This window comes from Dromaius novaehollandiae, chromosome W (genome assembly GCF_036370855.1).
Source record: "Dromaius novaehollandiae isolate bDroNov1 chromosome W, bDroNov1.hap1, whole genome shotgun sequence".
NCBI classification, from domain to species: domain Eukaryota; kingdom Metazoa; phylum Chordata; class Aves; order Casuariiformes; family Dromaiidae; genus Dromaius; species Dromaius novaehollandiae.
In genome coordinates this window covers 58259569-58281480 of record NC_088130.1, presented here as the reverse complement: position 1 = coordinate 58281480, position 21912 = coordinate 58259569, and the positions used below count along the sequence as shown (strand labels likewise).

The 21912-nt window shown below is 40.8% G+C and overlaps 1 protein-coding gene across 2 annotated transcripts in view; it reads right to left on the bottom strand.

The window, feature by feature from the left end:
* Positions 1-21912, bottom strand: part of LOC112982180 (atrial natriuretic peptide receptor 3) — a 49132-nt gene that overhangs the window by 8336 nt on the left and 18884 nt on the right. Inside the window, exons 4-7 of one of the 2 annotated variants that reach the window (XM_064500014.1) lie at positions 11092-11227; positions 7058-7152; positions 4202-4337; positions 2539-2623 (exon numbers count right to left, since the gene is read on the bottom strand). In XM_064500014.1, the coding sequence (XP_064356084.1) occupies positions 2539-2623; positions 4202-4337; positions 7058-7152; positions 11092-11227 (452 nt within the window). Of the gene's footprint in view, positions 1-2538; positions 2627-4201; positions 4338-7057; positions 7153-11091; positions 11228-21912 lie in introns of both variants that reach the window. The other variant, XM_026098374.2, reaches the window with a different exon arrangement.

The following is a 21912-nucleotide window of genomic DNA, read 5'->3' as shown; positions in this document are numbered from 1 at the left end:
AGAGGATAGATAAGGAATAAATACAACTGCTCATGCATCAGACAGTTTTTCCTGTGCATCTTCCTCCAGGTCCTTTTGAAGAATTGTGTTAATGCTAATTTATATGTCAAACAGAAGCCTTCAGATTGTTTTTCTGTTCCCCTTAGTACCAAGATCTCCAAAAAAAAGAATCATTAGACTCCCCACATTTATATTTTATGCATTTAGGCATCTACTGGGTTTCAGGACCAATTTTTCCAAAGGGCCTTAGAGTCCAGCCCCTCTGTATACAGAACTGCTTATGCAGATGCATGACAAAATATTTGTATGCCAAGGATATCTCTCTTTCATCTGCCTGCGTAGCAGGAGTCAGAGCCAGACATACAGTGATGAAAGAAGGCTTTTCAAGACACCAAGATTTTTAAAAAGGTGTTCTAGCCAGATAAGGTGGTTCAATAGAAAGTGGGTACCTACACATCCTGAAAAACTCCCCTAGACATCTGTGTCTGTATCTGACCAAAAAACTTTAAAAATCTATATTCTTCATTTATGCTTATTCAAGTCAGTCCTTTCACAGGTCAGAGAATGCACAGAAGTAGCTCATGCACAAGAACAGGCTCATATTTTAGGAATGCAGCTCTTCTTTAAATCCTTTCAAAGCTACGTATCAGAACTACAACACAGATTCTTCATCAGAGTTCATATGCACACTCAAAACAGTATTTGCATGTCCCTTTGTGGTGATTACAGATCCAAATGATCAGAGAGATGCAATCAGAAGGTGCATATGCAGTACAAATGTTGTAGAAGCTGCAGGTACAAATCGCTTCCAGGCACACAGTTCCCAGACCTGCATTTTCTGAAAATCTGAGCCATACATCCTGATATGCCACATTTCATATATTTATTCTAAAAGAGAAATTAGGGGCTTGACCGTACTCCTGCTTTCAATGGGTGCAATCAGATCTTCAGGGTAAAATTCACCTGCGTGCTTTCAGATGTCTCCAAAGTGCAGGTCCATCTGAGTTACCTGCACCTTCCTTAATAGTCAACAGAGAGAAATAGGCCTTTCTAGGAGGCATTCTTCTGACCTATTTTACATGAAGATGACAGGAACTGCACCAAAAATGTGCCTATTTCTCCCCTTTGACCATAAATAAGAAGACTAGGTGTTGAGCTCAAGTGTAGATATCCACTTTTACAGACACCCAGCTCTGCTCACATAAATTTCCACCCCAAATCTTACTGTCAGATGCTTAAGAGTTTAAGAGCTGTTCCTACACTGAACACTCCATATAGTTTTATACCAGCTAAGGATGAGTCTTTTGCCACATTTCCTGTGCCTACCCATGAACTTCCTCTCAGTATCAGCTATGCTAAAAAAAAAAAACACCTAAAAATTACCATCTCAGATTGGGAAGGTATAAAAAATGCAAGAGCCTATGATGACATACAATATGGACATACTTGTATTTTATCTTTTTTTGGTTTCTTAAAGACAAAAAAGTCAGTCCCAACTATCTTGCCTTGTCTTAGACACAAATAATACATTACGTAAGCACTAAACACATGCAAAAAACCCTTTTTCTCTAACCATAGAGTTTCTATAACATGGACAGCAAAGGTCCTCTCCTCTCATAACGGTGGATTAATTGGCCATGCAACTAGTATCAGTCATCCTATGAAATTTCAGTTATAAGTACTTGATGAATAACCTTGGGCTCTGAGATATTTTGAAACCTTGGATGCAGGCTGGTGAACTAAAGTGGGTTTTGCTTGTTTCATTTTGTTAAAGTGTTTTATAGGTAATTACTTTCATTGAAGAAAATGATTTGATTGTTATATGCAGAGGTTAAATCTATTCTCCTGCTTGTCTTTTCTCTTCCATGCCATAAGAGGATAAACCACACCACATATAGGATGCTGAACAGGTGTTAAAATAATTTGGTGTGTCAGTGCAGGATCAACTCTTAACACTTTAAATTTGCTGACCAACAGTGTAAGCATTATTTTTCTTAAAGAGGCATGAAACATCAATCACCCAGCACTGACACCAGTTTATTAAGTTAAACATACAGCTTTGAAATCCAAATATTCTCTTAAACCAAACAGAAATCTCTTTCTAGCTTCCAGTAGAATTCTGCTCAATAATCAAAACTAAGCATGATACCAGGCAAGTGATATAAATCTCTCACATGATCACAGACTGCACAATTAAGCTGGCAAGGAATACCAAACAAAGGTGGCTTTCAAAGCCAAGACATTTTATCAAGGGAGTTGTGAATGAACAGAACACACTGGAATTATTTCCTCGAGTAAAGTTACTCAGAGATGTAAGCTTTTACAGGACAAGGCTCTGAATCCATAAAATGATTTGGATATGCACAGAAGATAAGGACAGTCAAAGTGTGTTCACAGTCTTTGGTGGGAATTTTACCACAGATGATTATGGTGCCTCTCTGTCTCCCACCTTCCTCACATCAAGGGTGTGCTGCCAAGATCTGAGAGGTTTAGATGAAGAGTAAAGAATTTAAGAAACTTGCAGTTAATTGGACTGACCTGAAAAAGTAAAAAGCCATTAGCAATCCTGCTCCGAGCAGAGCGCCCACAACTATTCCTGTAACTGCTGATTCTCCTAGACCACCTGCTTGAAAAAGGGAAAAATAAACGATCAGGGTTCACATTGAGAACTATTTGCATTCACATATTCGAAAATACACAGGACTAGGAAATGAATGACCAGCATCAGACAATAACGAAAGCCATTCAGAGTTCAGGACTCCGTGGGAACCTTTTCTTCAGTTTCAGTTCCTGCATGTTTATTTTTTGTCCCTGCTTTCCTTGAGGTTAAACAAGTCCCTAAGGTCAGTGCCAAACAAAGTCAGAAAGATGTGATATGCAGGGATGTTGTTAAGAAACTGGTCTGGACAGCGTGGTCTGAATCATAACACCTGGACTGTGATTATAACAAGTCATATAATAGGAATCAGCACTGAATATCACCTAAGAAACAATCTTATTTCACCTGGTTTAGCATCATAACCAACTATCAGCCAGGTTTACTAAAATGACCGTATGATTACTCAACAGCTCCACAGACTTCTTCTGAACCTATGCTGTTTCGAGTTAAAGCCACATGAGCTTTGCCTTGCCCCAAGTCTGCACAGGGGCACAGCGGGGACACAGTGGCTAAAGGGGAGCCCAACAGGGACTGTCATTCTAGGAAGCACAGGGCAGCTAAACAACAATATCATTTTCAGGGGGGCGCAGCCTGCTCTCTTTCTCCATGCCTTAATCTGAATTCGTGGAAAGGAACAGAGAAGAAATAAGCAAATCAAACAGCTCCCTCCTCTTCGTTTATCCTTGACCCTTTGAGGGGATTGTCTCTGTACACCAAGATGTGTGGAAGGAACAAGGTGCATAGCTATACTGTGTACCTGTGCTGAGCATGGAGGGCATGGGCTAGAAGTAGTCTCTCCGGTGTTTATATGCATAGGGTTTTTCAAGGATTGATGAATTAACAAGCTGCAAATACCTTTTCACTGCTGGGCTAGCAATTTGTTTCCTGTGAAGACCTAAGACCACACTTCGCCATTCAGGCACCCCCATCTTCCTACCCTTATCTCCTTGCAGTGCCCTGCTCAGTATGACATGGTCTGCAGACTCAGTATGCTGGAAAACACGGACATCTGCTCTGTGGAGAGTAGTCCCAACTTTCTGGATTTGCAGTGGTTAGCCTGTTCAACCTACTTCATTTCTTCTCACCTTACTGGACTCCTCACAGTATCTTCTCTCAGCACTGAAAAACCGTTCTGCACTGGAAGAGCAAACACTGCTCCTGTCAGACTGAGCTCCCCAACTTCTAACTATCAGTACGGTTATTCTCAACTACAAGGTTCAGTTATATCCTTTGCTTCTTTCTGACTAAAAGAGATTTTACCTTTTAGCACCTGGAAGGTCCCAGAGCCTCCAGGGCACTGGGCCAGTGCCTCATGCAGACATCATGATTACTATCATATTTAAGTTCAGGAGAGTGATTCAGATCACGTACTATCGAGGGCTGGCAGACTCTTGCCTTCTGAATGGTCGGCAGAGACACATAGTCAGGATGTCTCAGTTGGACAACTGTGCTAAGCAATCTAATATGGGCCATTATGCTGCATCACCACATGGATTCCTCTCTGTGACAGCCTGGATGCAAGCATTATATCACTAAACTTACATGATTTACACGGTGTATTGTTTGTGTGCTCTGAAACACGGCTTTCATCTAATCTCAGCCTGCCGTGACTCCAAGGATATTTCACATTTGATCGAATTTCAAAACGTCCCTGCTTTCCGTAGTAGTCCCCGATCACCTATGCAAAAAAAGAAAGGAATGAAAACATTTTCCTGTTAACTACAGAAAACAAACAGGAGAGGTGCATCACTTGAACTTTTGTGGCAGGATGTTGAATGACTGAGAATAGGGCTGAAGGGGTCTTTGGGAGGTCATGTAGTCCATGCCCTGCCTCAAGGCAGGACCAGCTGAACAAAAGCATTCCTGGCAGATGCTTATCTAACCTGCTTTTACAACCCTCCAGAGATGGAGTCTTGACAGCTCCTGTAGGCAATTATTCTGGAGTTTAGCTATCTTCACTGTTAGTGGTTTTCCCTAACATGTAACCTAGATCTCCCTTGTTGTAATTATCCATCACTACTTATTCTACTGCCAGTGGACACAGAAGCTTTTCCTTTCTGAAACATCTGTTTACATATTGATAGACTACTATAATGTCTCCCCCCAGGCTTCTCCTCTTTATAAACCTGATTCACACAAGTGTTTAGCTCTCTGAATAATCCTACTGCTCTCCCTGGACTTTCTTCAATTGCTGCACTATGGACTGAGTGCTCACGACTGGAGGTACTGCAGTGGAGGTCTTCAGGACACCTGGACAACTGAAAGTTCTGATGTTCCTGACAGCACATTCCTGAATGGACTTTTCTTTTTAGCACAGACCTGGAAGTACTTGAGGTTCAGCTAAAACTTTCACATCTTCTGCAGAATTACTACAGTCAGTCATTCTCTACCTTGTAATTCTGCAGTTGTTAATATTTACATAGAAAAGGCATTTTGGGTTTATCATTCTGGTAACATGTGCTATCATTTCAGACCAATTCATCAAGATGCTTTAGAATTTACGTCCTGTCCTCAAAAGTAAATCAAGGCTTTATTCAAGATAAGATACACTGGATCTACTGCAAAGTTGCAGGACTAAATTGTGATAACAGTAGTAGGTCACTCATCTGAAAGCAGTTCCCAAAAATCTATACACTCTAATAAAGGTAAAAGGCCATATACGATACACAGCCACTGAAGGAGTCAGCAGGGATGGCAGAAGCACATCAAAAGGCCTAAGTTTCCAATTATGTATAAGATACATCTATAAGTACATTGGGTTTAGATATTAGAGTAACACTTCTTTTATTCAGGCTACTGATAGCCAGTTCAAATCTTACACCTGAACTCCATTTTGAAGAGAAAGATTTAGAAGGCACATAACATTTGCCTTGGTTAGCTACACAAAGGTAGATTTCACAGTAAATAAGGGAGCAGATTTCTCTCCCAGTATTGCAAGTGCTGGTTAAGACTTTTTTATATTAGTTCAAAAATACAGGCAAATTCAGTAAATTGGAAAAAGTACAGAAAAAAACCTTGGAGACCATTTGCAGGCAGCACACAATTCACTGAGAGACTGTTTCACTTATTGAGCAGGAGTGGGAGAGGTGTCTTTATTACAGTGTAACTCTTCTCTACCAAGAGGACTTACTAAATATGAAGGGATGCAGAAAGGCTTAACAAGAACAAATAGGTAGCAGCAAACTGATTCATATGAGAAATAAGATACACATTTTTAAAGAGCAGGAGTGGTTAAACACTGGAACAAACACTGAGGGAGCAAGTGAGACAGTCCCTGTTTTTCAGTGTCTTCAAACGAAAAATGAATGCCTCCGAGAGGGTGAGCTTTGGTCACATGTAAACTGCCAGGCTCCAAACAAGGGTAAGAGACTGTGCCTGCCTGTGATGCAGCAGAGGTCAGACTAGGTAATCTGATGTTTTCCTCTAGCTTTAAACTCTATGAATGAATTTAGGAAAACATCTCTGACCAAACACGGGTTTGTCTGGCTCAGTTCCACGAAGAAACAAAAGTTTTCATGCCGACATGGAAGGAATTGGCAGAATGAATAAAACAAAGACATCAAAGAAACCATGTTATTAGTCAGAGTGAAGCATGAGGGCAGAAATGAAAGTAGCAGAAACAAGTAATAAATAATTGCATATTGAATATGTAATTTGTATGTATATTTATATGTATCATCATCATAAAGCAGAGAGAAATTAAGATGAGAAGTATGCTAAAGGGGAAGAGGAATGCAACATCAAAGAAATGAAAGACAGTCTGAATTGGAAATGAAGGAAAGCAAAGGAGGGAAAGCTGGAAGAATTAGACTAAATTGATAAACATGATAAAAAGCTAACACACTGCGCAAAAAGAAGAGATATACTCTGTTCCTATCAAACTTATCCCAATCAATTTGTCCTACTAACTTTAAGTAATGATGATTACTCCTACCCGTGGGAGTGTCTGTAATTCACTGCTGGACTTTTTCAGTCATTTTCACCCACCAAAATGCACTAGTGATCACAGGCATTTAAAAAGACTTCCTGAGTTTGTATTTACTGCAGCATTGACATGAACAGTACTTTGAGAGTTCCCTTCATTAGATTCAAATCCACACATAAAAATGTCCAGCTCAGGTATACTGCAGCTTTGCATTTGAGCTTGCTGGCCTCTGACAAAGTGGGGAAGGCTAGCAAAGCTCAGGTTGATGCTGACATTGCAGCTAACAGTGCAATGGTAATGTACCCATATGCTTCAGCTGGAGTTAGGGCAATGTATGTATTAATAAACTCGGCAATACCATTTTAGTGTGTATATTTAATAAACAGATGCCCACTAACTAAACAGATGATACGATGTTACACCAAGCTCATTAACTCATCAGTAGCCAGTTGAAATAGTGTTTGTTTCCTTACCTCTTGTGTGCCTGCCTCTGGGTCCGTCATTGCAATCACAGAGAAATCCCCATATCTGTCTCCATTGGCATCAATGGACACCTGCCCTGCAATGCCTAAAGAATGGCATGTGAGGAATTAGAAAATTAATTAGTTAAAATACTGAGCCTTTCCAAGGAAAACAAGAAAACAGTGGACAGGTTTTACAGACTGATATGACAGGAAATCTCATCAGTCTCCCAGCATTTTTGTTGACATTCCAAAAGAAATTGTAATTTCAGCTCGGTGTCTGCATTCCTGAATTCTTAACATTTCTCCTTTTCAAATATTAAATGTGTGAGACTCGGGAATATGTGAGAAAAACCTTACCCAGAAAGCCACTGAGCCAGAATAAAACAAAAATACTTCTAATGCAAATTATTTATAGAGAGCTCAGCCCCAAAATAGCTAACGATGCCTCAGTAAAGAGAGTCCAGTTCACGTGCTGCAGAGACCTCCAGGGCACAGCCAGGAGCACCACAGCCTGATGGAGCTTGGGGCACCCATGCAGCTAATCCAGCATTGAATCCTATCTGATGGGATACTGGAGGCGGGGAGAGGGGGAGAGAAAAGAGGAACCACATATATTAAATGTACATTAAATCCTGCATTCATTTACATATGATTAACTGCATAATATGGTGCTGTTCATTTTACATTTTTGACCCCAGCTCACTTCCTTCCTTTACACGTCTGAGGGTAGAATCTGACATTCCCTTAAAGCAGCTGCCAGTCTTGTTTCACATACTTTAACAAAATTTAGACTCCTAAAGGCCATTCTGACAGATCATGGCTTCATCTTAGCAGCCCTTCATACAATGCAGTCGCATTAAAAATTCTATATATTAAATCATGTCTGATTCCTGATGATTTGAGAATTTGTTTTTAATAATGAGGAATAAATTAAACATCTGGTATGTATTGTGCATGTCTTAGACAACATCTCTATCTGTAACTCCTACTAATATTCTAGGAAACTTTGGGAAAACTTATAGTCAAGCATAATTCAAGTGGGAAGGGAAAACAGAGGGTCTCCAGTCCAACCTCCTGCTCAAGCAGGGTCAGCTGGGAGTTCAGAATAGGCTGCTCAGGGATTTATATGGTCTTGGAAATCTCAAAGCTGAGAGACTATACAACCTCGGTTTCAATGCTTAACTGTCCTCATGCTGAGAGGCTGCTGAAATGTGATCTTCCACTGCCTGACACCAAATGTAGCAATTTACACCTGTGCAAAGCCAGTGCAAGTCAAACAAGCATCACTTCATATCCATGTTACACAGGTTATGCCAGGCACAAAGCAGTAGAGAATCAGGCTGACAGTGACTGCAAATCAGAAAAGAGATGTCAGCTATTCAGCCAGAGTCCAAATTCCCCTCAGCATACCTAAGAATAGTAAACCTTCAACAGATTAACACACCTACATTTATCTGTTCTCTGTTCCCACTTTAACATAGTGATATCAGCAATGTTTAAGCCTATTGTGATTTTCAGCATATGCACTGTTAATCAAAAGATTTACTGTCAAATATTGAGTTTTAAGTATAACAGTACAGTAACCAAACAACTGTGAATTTGATTATTGCAGGAGGACAGAATGGGCATAACCAGTTGGCTACAAAAGCTTCGAAAGAGGCTGCTATAAAGAGCTGCAATGTCCTTGCCTACATGGCAGTCAGGTTGCTGGATCTGGCAGGAGGCTTTATATGGAACAGACACCTTCCCAGCCTAAGAAAGCCAAAACTGAATTATTGGAAGTAGGTACTAGAACTTGCTAAAACTCAGATTTCCTATGGGATTTTTTTAATGGGAAACACTAATTTTTTGACTTGCAATATGAATTAAAAGAAAGAGTTGAAATGTCAATATTTCCTAAGACGTTCCTCCCGAAGAAGCATATTTAGGAAATTTTACAACAACCTCAAAGAAGTACTACATTTGGATGAACCTAGAAGAATTTTATCTGGACTATCTTTTTGTTATATTATGCTAGATATTTACATACCAAAAAATGTTGCAACTGTTTCAGAGGAAACCTTAATGAAAAAAATACTGCCCACAGAATGTTCACTTCAGTCATATCAAAGTGTCTCTAACAACCCAGAAATAATGGTATTTCCCAAATTTGGTAAACCCAAGAAATATTTTGATCACTTCAGCCTTCTCTTCTGAAGTACATGTTGTTGTCTGTGCAGTTGCGGCTGGCAGTTGGGACTGTCTGTGAATGCTGCATGAAATGGCATCCACATCCAGTTAGGTTTCTGATGGGTCACCTACTCAGAGCCACCTGTAAGATCAGGTGCACAGGCAATTAGAGATCTGTATGTCAGCAATTACAAATTAATGGCAACAATTATATTTCTGATTATTGAGACCTGCAAAAGTTTAAGTGAATTATAAAGCCTCAGGCCTGCAACAGACCTGGTAACTGTATGGACGGACTGTATGCTGTATTTATTTTAGAGAGGTGCTTACAAACAGGATAAAGGGACGTGATTTTCCTACCAGGACTGGATTGTAAGAAGCCAAGTTGAAGGCTTCTTTTTAAATCAGGCCTATCCTTTTAAAATTAAGCTCAGCAAAGTACTGTCACAGGGAGGAGATGGCATATAACTTACATGGCATTTTGACCTTGCAAGCTGTGCCCTCACAGCTCAACTTGGCAGTTGCATTTTCAGAATAGCTATGACAGGTCACCCAGCAAAAACAAACTGGTTTTCACAAGTGAGGAAAGGGAACATTTTTTTCTTCCTGGCTGGTTTTACAAGTAAGGTGTGAGAACCTATTGTGTAACCTGTGGTCTCCTCTGCATGGAGCACATGGCACTATAAAAGACTTGCATGGGCACATCATCTGGTGGCTTTCTGGAGCAGAAAATTAGGCAAGAAAACACAGACAGGCTGTGCTGGAGCATCTGTTCATACATAGGATGGCCAAACAGTGAGGCAACTCTTTAGACAGCAAGTTACCTCTGTTAAAGGAGCGTGTTTTGGGAAGCCATAGATGAGAAAGGAGAAAACAGGGCATTTAGCACTGAGCACAGTCTGCAGGCATCCTTACGGGATGACTGGAGTCAGCATCATTTAAAGCAATCCCAAGGTTGTCTAAAGCCACGCTGTGGGCTTTTTGCCTCCTGTTCAGTCATAGTTTAAGAACATAAGAGGTTTTCAGCAACTGTCCTTCTTGCCTTCCTCCACTATGTCCAGTGTGTGTTCTCAGAGCAGAGAATCTGGCCACTAACTTTTCCTTACATGCTTAAATTAATAACTGGCTTCTTATCAAGGGAAAATGTTTCTTTCTGTTAGGCATTTCCATTGGAAATCTCATCAATGGTATTCCAAAAGACTGGACCATCGTAAGAGATGACAGATGAATCCAACAACATCAGAACTCAGTTTCTTTATTAATATCCCTGCCTGGCAAGAGCACTCACATAGCTTTACATCAGTAAGGTGACAAACATGTGCCAGTTGCACTGCAGAATCACAGCCTTCAGGATTAGGCACAGAAAGTCACAGTACTATTCAGCTGCTGCCTCTGAGATAACATGCAAAAGTCCTGAAAGAGGTTGGGAGGAAATCCTTCCAGGGCCCAAAAGAGCCTGTCAAGAAACAAAAAAATTGGCACCTGCTTGCTTCGATCCATTCCCAGCCTTTTAAGATAAAAAAGTCAAATGGAAAGAATGAGGCAATCTGAGAGCTAATAGATGCACTTGAGTAAAGTGAGCAGCTATAATCTTTTCAAAAACAAAGGAGCCTGAGAAAATTATTGGTATTTCTTTACAACATCAGTGAGGGTCATTAAATTGTTAGTTCTTTGAGCTGAATAACACCTCAAGGGATGGTGCAAGAAAAGTTCAGACTGGTATGTGAGACAGCCTTAAAGATGTAAATGGTTTCATATGGATATTTGCTTCTCATTTAAGAGTTAGATAGGCAGTGGTCCTTATTCTGCACACAGTAAAGACCTGATTTTTTTTTTTTTTACTCTGAAAGCTGGAATTCCACATTAATTCTTACCTTCATATGTTCTGTTCCGCGTTTGCTGAACAATTTTTTCCCCATCTTTCTTACTGAAGCCATACTTCAGGACTTCCTGTAAAGCTAGAGCATAAAGAAGAATAGCATCATGGAATCCTTCCACAAACATGTTCACCTAAAAAGAAAAAAAAAAAAAAAAGCAATGGCAATTGACACATGAGAAACATCTGTCTTCCCTATGGAACTGCTTAACTGGAGAGAATCTCCAGATTAATCAAAACAACCAATTTAGAGGGTTATTTTCTCAACTGCTGGAACACAAAGGAATGTGTCTCGAAGAAAAAGCAAGAGCAAAAGGGTAACTTTTGACCCACTTCTAAAAACAGTTAACTACTATCTGCTATTCTGAACACTCAAATCGCACTTTAATGTTGTGTCTGAATAGTTCTGCAGATAGGGGAGAAATTTGCTGATCACAGTTCCCATGCCAAGCTGCACAAATTCTGCTGCCGATAGTGTGAGGTTCTGTAAGGTGCTGAGCACCCTCATCCCACAGCGCTGAAAATGTCCTCCTCCCTCTGCACAAAGGACTTAGCACCTGTCAGGATTGGGAAGTATGTTTTGCCATGATTTTTTTGGAGCGCACAAGTTTTTCTGACTGGTGGATTTGCTTGTTTAATGATTACCGCTTACACTTCTGGCCCTTGCTCAGCTGAGCATCTCTCCACTAGCGAATGAGCAATGGGGGAAACTGCTTACCCTGTACAGTAATGCGTTCCCTGGGACTGCCAGCAAAACAGTTTCCTATCTTTTATAGTTTTTTCAGTAAATGGTATGAACTAAACAAAATGTTGCTTTCTAACACTAATATAAGAAGACTGCTGCAAACTGGCCATGTCCTCCATGAGTCAACACAGACAGCCTGCAGCTTTTGTCCTGCAACACTCAGAGTATCAGCAATAGTTAAAAGCAGAGTGCTGCACAAACATTACAGGTTTGTTCACCCAAGCCAGGTGCACCTCAGCGATGAAGCAAGGAACTATATCAGGAGCTGAGTTCAGAGCCGGGCCCATCACCAAGAAGCAGACACACAAGTGGCTTGAACAGCACAGGTATTCCTCTCCTCTAAGCAACAACTCACATCTCTGTCCTGCTTGATGCACATCCTGGCTTGATGCACAATAATTCAGAATTAATTATCTTTTCAGCTGAAAGAAGGATGTTCCCGTTCACTCACACTTTAGTTACGCTGGAAAAGTGCCTGATGTGCTGAAACCAGCAAAGGTGTAAGCAAAGGTTGTAGCACATCATGGGGCCTCTTATTGTTGTTTCCAGTGAACAACACTCTTCTTATAAATATTCTCCTGGTTAAAAACAATATTTAGCTTATCTTCAATTTCAGTGTATCTAAACAACTAAAAAATGTTGGTAAATAAAGCACTGCTCAAAATCCCACAGTTTTAGCTGGACATTAAAAGAGCTAAAAGATGTAGCCAGTTAAGTAAATAACTGCTCCATAGATAAAAAGTATTACATAGTTGATTGGCCAAGCTGAATTAACCAAGCTCCCGGTTATGTAATTACATACAAGACATTCTTTCACTCTTAAACTGGTTGCCAACAGTAAGGAGAATTAAACCCGTTCACTGAAAATATGAAAGCTTACATTTCTCTGACATTTAAAATTGGACTTTTAGATAACTTTGACCTGTTTCATAAAGAAAATGCACCGCTAATTTAGGGGAAAAAAAGCCAGTATAACAGAAGGCGCTGAACAGCTCAGTTCAGTATGACAGCCAAAGACTAAAAGGCAGCTGAAGTTATTTTGACCTAAAGAGAAAGCACAAAAGAAAAGGTGAAAGTCAACCTTTTGGCGGAATAGTAAGAGCTGATGGAGACAGTGCACTCTAGGACAGGCTTTGCCAGTGGGGGATTTAATTTTTCAAGACAAAAAACAAACAAACAGACAAAAAAGCACCTCACAAAGCTGGACCACCGCTTTATGTGCCAGCCTTAGAATCCAAGTGGCCTGTGGATGATCAAACATGGGCTTTCATGATGTGACACTCATTCTCTCGGGAGGAGAAGGAATGAGTCTCTCTGGTTGCCTGCTGACTGATTTAGGGCTTGTGGTTGGCATGAGTTTCAAGGAAAGCTATTTGTCGCTTCCTTTGTCCACGGCAAAGACCTCTCAGTGTAACACAGCAACCATCAAAATCTGTTTTGTCAGCTAACTTGCTCAATCTCAAATCTACCCATGCAACCAGCCAGAAAACCCTCCCGTAGACGTTACAGAAGATTTGCCAGATGAGTCTTGGCAAAACTCGCCTGGCAGCTTGGGAGGGTATTGCTGCAGCCTCCTGCCTTGCCCCTTGGCCAGGAGTCCTGACATTGCATAGGCAAATCATCATAAAATCATCTGTGCCACCTCGCAGTTCCTCCAGTACAAAATTCAGCATTTTTCCTTACATTGTCAAGGAAGGTGAAACTACTAGTAATTCATGCTATTTCAAATCTTTTCCTAAAAGAGTGATATTTACAAATTGCAGCTGGAAAGCCAAGCAAATGCTGGGCACACTGGCTACTTTTCAGACTTCTCCAGCACCAGTTTTTGAAGAGGGATACAGGATACCATGAAGGGCGTAAAGTTTTCCTGCCTATCACCTTGCTGGGTCATTCAGAAGTTGCACAGTCCTGCACAGAGAATGGGTTGCATAATGTGTAATCAGCAGAGCTCAGGACTGCTCTGAGCTGGAAAGGAGAGAACATTTGGGACAGGAGGAATATGCAAGTATTAAATAGCTATTTAACAACTTGGGATAATTTTGAAGGGGTGGTTGTTTCTATTTCTTTGTTTCATTTTCTACTTGCCTAGAGCTTATTCAGGTCCATTTTGCAGGCCTGTTGCTGCGACTAAGATCGTCTACAACAAACCTGCTGAATAAAATGAATGTAAAATTTGTGCCAGATGATGCATCTGATACCATTCCTGACTTACTAGAATGGTGTCCCAGGACTTCCCTTTTGGACAACATTAGCTCTGAATACTACTGTACCTCATGTATCTCGTGGGTAAGAAGACTTAAATCTTTATTTCCCCCCCGCCCTTTTTTTTAAACGTAGCTTCTGTTCTACAATCAATTCAAAATATTTTTGTGCCAGTTTTCAGCCTACATATACTTGAGAAGTTTCATGTAATTTCTGTCTAGCATTTTGTAGGTATCTAAACATTAAATCTGCGTGTGAGCGTGTGCATGTGCGTGTGCATGAATAAAAATAAAAAAAACAGCCAGTATTTTCAAAAGAAACTTGAGACTTTGAGTGTGCTTCATGAAATAACTTAGAGAGGCCTGAATTGTGGACAGTGACATCACTCTATCAGGACACCAAAACTTCTCAAGATGCATATCCTAAAACTGAAGTACCCGAATGACTGATATCTTCAGAAAATCTTTCCAACCTATCAAAAATGACCAGATTGACACCAAACTCTTCTCCGCAATTTTTTTGGTCTATGTTTATTTAGGTTTTAGAATATCTGTCAGTAAAAGCAGATCACACTTGTAAAAAATAATATATTCTTCCCTTGCTGCAAGAAATATACTATTGTGGGAATGAAAGGTTTAAAGGGCTAGAAGTGGACGTTCCAGGAATGTGTCAAGTGGGGACCAGAATAACTGAAGATGTCTTTACCTGTTGCTCAAAGGTCTGCATGGTAGCTAATGACGTGTGGTTCAACCTCAGCCCCCAGGAAGACACTACACAGCTCAAGATTTTAAAGACCCCCTAATCTTGTAGGTAATTAGTAATTCTTTTAGTTGAGCTTGAATAAAAGCAGACATTTTTGATGATAGTATTTTCCAATTTGTTTTATGCCGATTTTTAAATTACAAGTGAGAGATTAATTCCAAATGCTGTGACTACCATCAGCAAGTCAGGTCTATTAAAATCTTGCTGGCTCCACAGCACAGCCACCACACCAACATGTGTCATGAGCAATATGACTAGCAGCAGAGAAGCTGCCACTTTGCTGAACCTCTTTGGAGGCTGCAATACAAATATGTGGAACTCCCCAGCCTGCAATACCTTCCACATCACACTCACATCCCGCTCAAGCTACAGTATAACTAAAAGCAGATAAGCTAACTGCATAGCTGGAAAACTGAATGAGATAAACACACATTTGTTCTTTTTATTTTCCTGCCTTTCTACTCTAATTAACTATCATCCATTAGAGAAAAACCCTCTCCGTGGAAATCACATGAATAAATCTTACACAGTTCAAAATTATAGCTCCCCAAGCAGCTATAGTGTGACCACACTATTCATATATACCAAGGTGTTAACAGCATACACAGCAATGCAAAATACTACCGACATGGAAGACAGCCAAGCTACAGCTACACAGGCCCCATAATTTTCTGTATCCTGCCCACTGACTGTTAAGTAACGTTACTCTCTTCCATCTGGAACTGCCCAGCTCTGAATCACAGCGATTACAGCAATCCATACCACTTCAGTGCTAGGCAGGGGGGATCTTTACTTTTTTTCCTACTGCAAAGTCAGACAGCAAAAACAAATGTCCCTCAAACTGGCTGGCTGAACGTACATCCCAGTAGGTCCACAGTGACTTTCAGGTCTTGTCAAACTATAGTCCCAGCCAAAATCCTTGAGGACTCTGGGGGATTGCATGGGGTCTACCCCAATTTTTTGCAAACGTTTTACCAAGTTACATACCTGACATGGATACCACAGTTTGAGGTAATGCTCAGGTGAGCTAATGCTCAGTCTTTTGGATTAGTCCACAGGGATGAAACTTTAAAAGCAATCAAATTTGGAAGTTTCATGCTATAACCATGTAAAACTTCAGAACTATGAATACTGTAAATGAACCCTTGTGAATTTCAACAATACTGTATCATGCTATATAACTATAGCATGACTTAGCAAAAATAATAGCAACAGAGTTCAAATATAGCAACTGTACTTCAATTATACATACATCATATTTCAAACTAGTCTCCTGCCAAGTTGGTTCATCCACTTTATTTGACCATGGATTTCTGTGGCATGGCAACACATCTTACGTTTTAGGGTGACGTTTTTTCTACTACCTCGTTCTGTTTTAATGTATGTCAGTGGAATAGTCTTTTTGTAAGCAGCTGCAATTTAACTCTCAGGTCTCTCTTCTCCTTCTTCAACAAGTCAATTATTGTCCTTTGCTTATGAGCTTTTGCAAGAAACTCACAGAGTAACTTTTTTCATCCATTTCTGAACACAAACCTTCGGTCATTTACTGTTGAATGACACACTACCTAGCAATATACTCCTCATTTTATCTTTGATGCCATTTGCTGACATCACATGTTCCCATTCAACACCCTGCTACCGCTGTCGTCATTGAGCCAAGTGCTCCTTTTGCTCCTGGGATGCTCGGAGGCCCTCAGCAGCTCCTTGATCAGTTGCTCTACTCCTGCTTTGAGCTGCCCAAACCCAGAACAGAAGTGCTCATGATCTCCATACAGCAGACAACTGGCAGATATAACTGATTTGGTTTTAATAACTTCATTTTTTTAAAAGATAAAATATAGTTGTTACAAAATATTTTTCCATTACATTTTTGGTTTGCATAAACTTAACAAGAAACTCTGGATGGAAGTGGGATGCAGACTGAGACTTGGAAGCTGAGGGAAGAATGTTCTTACATCTGAGTATTACCTGCAAGTACGTGAAGCGTATTTCAAAGCATTAATGCCATATCCCATTTCATTTCTGGAGTAACACATTAGTCCTACCACGACTACCACTATCATAGATTGTCCTGCATGCCTGCCTCATTAAGTCACTGTCCAGCTCCTCACATCCTCACATTATTTCTTAATGCTGCCATGCAGCAGACACTTGCAGAGTTCCTAATCTGACCTACAGGTAACAGTTAGCTCTATATATCTGGATTGAGATTTCAAGGACTCCCAAGCATAAGGCAAAGCCATAGGATTCATCCATCCAGCTGTCATAAACAGCTGTCATGTCTTGCAGGGTGGTGCCCACAGACATGGACACACAACCAGGGGTCGGACCTGCTCCCACAGCAATCATGTCACTGAAACCACTCCGGCACTGGAAAGGAGGATAAAGCTACAAAACAGTTAATCAGAGCTGTATGTTTAAATTCCTACATGCTAAAAATACAGTCTGTTCTCCTGGGCAACCAGACTCCTCCTCTAATGGAGCTAGACCTTAGAGGTTCAAAGAAACAGGAAGGGAAAGAGAAAAATAACAGAAAAACTTCTCCGGAGAAGGCCACTTCCTCAATATTTAGTTCACCACTGAGAAGAAATATACAGCATTACACCAAATTCAGGGCAACACAGATGTAACCAAGGACAGTCTCTTACCCAGTGTATTCCCTGATACCAGCTCTGTATAAATACATAAATTAACTGGTGCCTGTTCAAGAACACATTAGGCCCAAGTTCGGCACTTCGTTTTCTATAGGACAAGTAACTGTCCCAAGTCTCATTTGATATCTGGGGCTGGATCCTGCATCACTCCTTAGGCAAAGAGGATGAGCATTCATTAGGGTAAGCATTTACCTAGAAAGAGATTGCAGGAATGGCAATGGGAAGGGGGATATTATGTAACAGTAAAAGATCAGGCACATTTTAGAAAGATTTATTCAAATGCTGTTGCATTTTTCAGCATGCAAGATCAATTGGGGGTGGCCTGTCACACCACAGGTATCTTGTGCTCCCAGGCAGTCCCCGAGGTTGGACACAGCAGTTACGCCTCCTTCCCTGTGGCTGCCAGCAGCTGTAGCATAAAGCAGAGAAAGCTGGACGTGCTGCAGGCTCTTGGTTGTAGGAGCTCCTTTGCAACGGGGTTTACCAACGCGCTGGAGCACACGCAGCTCCCCAGAAGTCGACAGCACTAACTATGGGAAGAGGATGGCCAGGAGATCCAAGAGAGCTCCTCTCCCGGCACTGCCTTTGTGCGATCTGGACACAAAGATACTCTTCTGTGGCTAAGCCCTTTTCCTTCAGGAAGCGACTGTGCCTTTCCCTTCCTGTGCTGTTTACCTGTGCGTCTGGCAAAGCTGGTACCCAGGCTGATGTGCACCCCAGGCCATTGCTAGCCTTGTTACACCTAGGCAAAAGGATGCTTAATCCAACAGGACTGAAATACTGCCTACAACAAATACCGTAACAAACTCCTTATCTGCTTTAAAGTCAGATGTGCACCAGAAGCTGACCTTTGTTCCACAAAAAGTTATGCTGAAATAAAAAGAATTTAACAACAAATGTCTGGAATTTATTTTTAAAAAGCTGCCAATTTCAAGGAGCTCTGGGATTTTGTCAATTAGTTATTTTCTTGCTAGGGAAAGAAAACCAAATGCAAAGCCTGCTCCCCCCCACCACACACACACACTTGTACCTCCTACCTATTCTTCATGCTCTCTTCTTTATTTTTCTTCATACCCAGTTCTTGAAAAACGAGTAGATTTACTCAGTATCATCCAGCTGGGGCAGCTACAAGTTGCTCTTTTGTCTCAGCTGTGAATTGAAGTCCAAACCTATTCAGTCCTAGGCTGCAGGGGAGCTGCACTGTAACATACCAGCTAAAATAGCACAGCGACAGCTGATACACAAGTCCACGGAAGAACCACTCCAACACACTACTGGTGAGCATCCCCCGTTGCTCATTTATTTGTTGCTTGCAGCCCTCTTGTATGATTATCCAGAAAACAGCCTTAGATCTCTAGAGTCTGCTGTCAACAGGCCACGCAGAAAGCCTTCTAGATATAGCCAAAAATTGTTAGTTCCAACAAACACAGAAATGGGAACCTCAACCTCAGCAGGTTTAAAGCCTAAGCCGCAGTCAGCTCACATCAAGGGACTCTTCCTGCTGCTGATTTGCATAAACTTTGGACCAAACTCATGGCTTGACATCACCAGGCCTCAAACTCCCCTCGGACCTCCAACTGTGTGCCCAAAGTGCAGTCCCCATTCCAGGGACTGGGAACTTCACTGGAACCAGATTTCCTTCCTGCAAACCTGTATGGGTTTTATTCCTAGCTTTGTCAAATCCACTCACTGATTTCTCGTGCAAGTTGAGACAGGCCATTTTACACCTCTGTGCTTTGGTTTCTATATTATTCTATAATAATATATTCTATTATAGAAAGATAGAGTATATATTAAACTGGTCTCAACATATATACATACATAGAACATATGTAACACTAGCCTCAAAGGATTGCAATCAATGTAGCTAATGAGTAGCACTGCTTCGTACCCGAACTGAACCACCCTGAGAATAACCATTTAGAGGAATTTTTCCTGTATGCATACTTTACATACATAATATTCATATCTGTAATTCAGCTGTAAGGACCCTAGGCCAGATATTAAGGAAAAAGAAGCAGAGAATGCACTAATACATTCCTGCAGCTAAGGTGAAATATGCTTCATCATATTTATAATAAATCTCCAACTTGAGATAAATGACCAATGCAAAGAGTCTCCAGTAAACAGTATTATATCATCATGGCTTGACCACTGAAGGGATTTTAACTGTAAAAGCTATAGCTAAGCATTCTACATGTAAGTTTTCATGTCTTGTGGCTAACTACTTAGGTATTCTTGTGATAAGTTACAAAACCATGCTTAGAAGTCATACCTCTATTCACAATGGCAAAAGAGGAGGGATATTTAGTAAGTTAACTGAATAACAAGCTGAACATACACAAAATATTAAGTACTTCTGTTTTACATAGATTTTTCTAGGGACCCCATTGGTAGTCTGATGATAACCTATTCTACCGTTGGAACAAATGCTTACATTTTAAAGTGAGCATTATGCAACAGTTAGAACATTTTAATTGCAGATTAGTATCTTGTAACCAAAAACAGTACTTTCATTAAACTTTAAGTTTAAAATGTCAGCAAGCAAGTTTGTTTTGCAACAGGAACATATTTCAGTTTTGCAGGATGACAGAGTCACTCATCTGAAAAAAATCAATTCCACTTGCTAAAATAAGCTAACTGGTTTAAATAAATACAGAGCTAGGACAAACAGGAAGGGCATTCATGCGTGATTGTTTTGGACTCTGGATTTCTAACTTTATCACCACACAACAACAATCATGGAAATACTTTATTTTCTCCACTGAAAACTCTTGAGATTACAGCAGTTCTCATGCAAAACTCAGAAAAATTACTGTTGTGGAAAATCACGCATTCAAACTGAATTTAACTATGCTATACTAGCTTCTGAATAAATACGGTAAGTGCAGGCTAGTGACATCTTCAGTAGGTAGGATAAAAAGCCACACAGGGTTATCACGAGCGTCTGCTCACAGTGTTGTGGAAGGACCATAGTATTTCTACTTTGTAATAGGTTAGCAAAAGCTGTCCAGCAGAGCGTTTGCTTTAAACACAGTCTTAAGGACTGGATAAACACAGATGATTCAGGCACTGCCAAACATCGTGCTTAGCTCTAAAGTACCCTTGAAGCCGGGATTAGTCATCTAAGCTTCTTATTGAATAGTGGGAGAAATTTAGGCACATAAAAACAGGATTCAAAAGCACCAACACGTTGCCTCACCCTTGCCAGCAGAGAAGGTGGAGAATGAGGGACTGATTTTACCCTGTTACTCATACACTAGGGTAATGAACTACATTGCTGGATGGAGACACGTGAGGTTTTTTGGTTGTTTTTTGTTTTTATTTTTATTTTTTTGGTACAAAAACCCCACAAGGAGCCAATCTTTTCAAATTCTCTGAAAGAAAGCATCACCACCTGCCCCCTTTCATCTTAAACGCCCCAGGGCCAAGACTATTATGCCAGCATGAGAGAAATTCAGGATGAAATCCTTTTTTTGAGAGAATGTGAACTCCACCCTGCCTGGCACCAACCATCTGGCTGCAGGGCATCCTGGGATGTGCGTGTCCTGGAGTGGAAACCTAGGTGCTCAGGGAGCAGGAGGATTTGTGAACACCTGTGGGTACCTCACTGCTAGAAGTAAATCATTTGCCAGAAGAGCCCACCTGAGGCTGAGGTTGCTAGGACAAATGATCCTTTTATTAAATACCAGGGTAAATGGGCATACTAGCTTGTAAACCTTAATGGCATGGAACTAATGCAAACCCTCAGGCTGCTGTTAATCATGTTTCCATTCCAAATATTTTAAAAATTGATGACTTGTTTTTGTTATTTTCTTTCAGATACTGGACACCTGATGCAAGGTGTCCAGCTGGCTGCTTAACCACCCCTCTGCCGGCATACCTGCAAGGAATTCACTAGCATGCAAAAGGAAAGATACAGCAGCTACCTCAAAAGATGTTCATGTGTACCAGTCAGCAGGCAGTGAGGTACCAGCTATGCACCTGGAATATGTCCTCCCAACGTCCAGCAGCAAGATGTTTATTCCTAAAAATCTGAGGATTTACAGCCCTTCCAAAAGGCTTATAAATCCTTGCTCTGTTTTAGCCTAAACTGCCCAATCCCTGAGCTCCCACTAGATTTTACTTCCTAAGGTATCCCGTGGTCTGGAGTCTGGTGGGCTAACCGGACGCATTGTGAAAACGCATGTCCCACCAAATGCAAATATCCTGCCTACTGAATGTCTCCTTGTTCTTGTGTTCTGAGCAAAGGGCGACCAGAGGTTCTCACCTACCCTCCTCCCATTGTCCTGCATGCCTTTCTCATGCCCCCTCTTATTCATTTGCTCTGGGACATAGACAATTCTTGTCTTTCCAATCCTCCTTGATATATTAGTTCTTCTTGGAATAGACTAAACCTTTTGATTTTGTTTCAGACTTCTCTTCCTGATGAAAAGGAGTTCTACTGAAGAGAGAA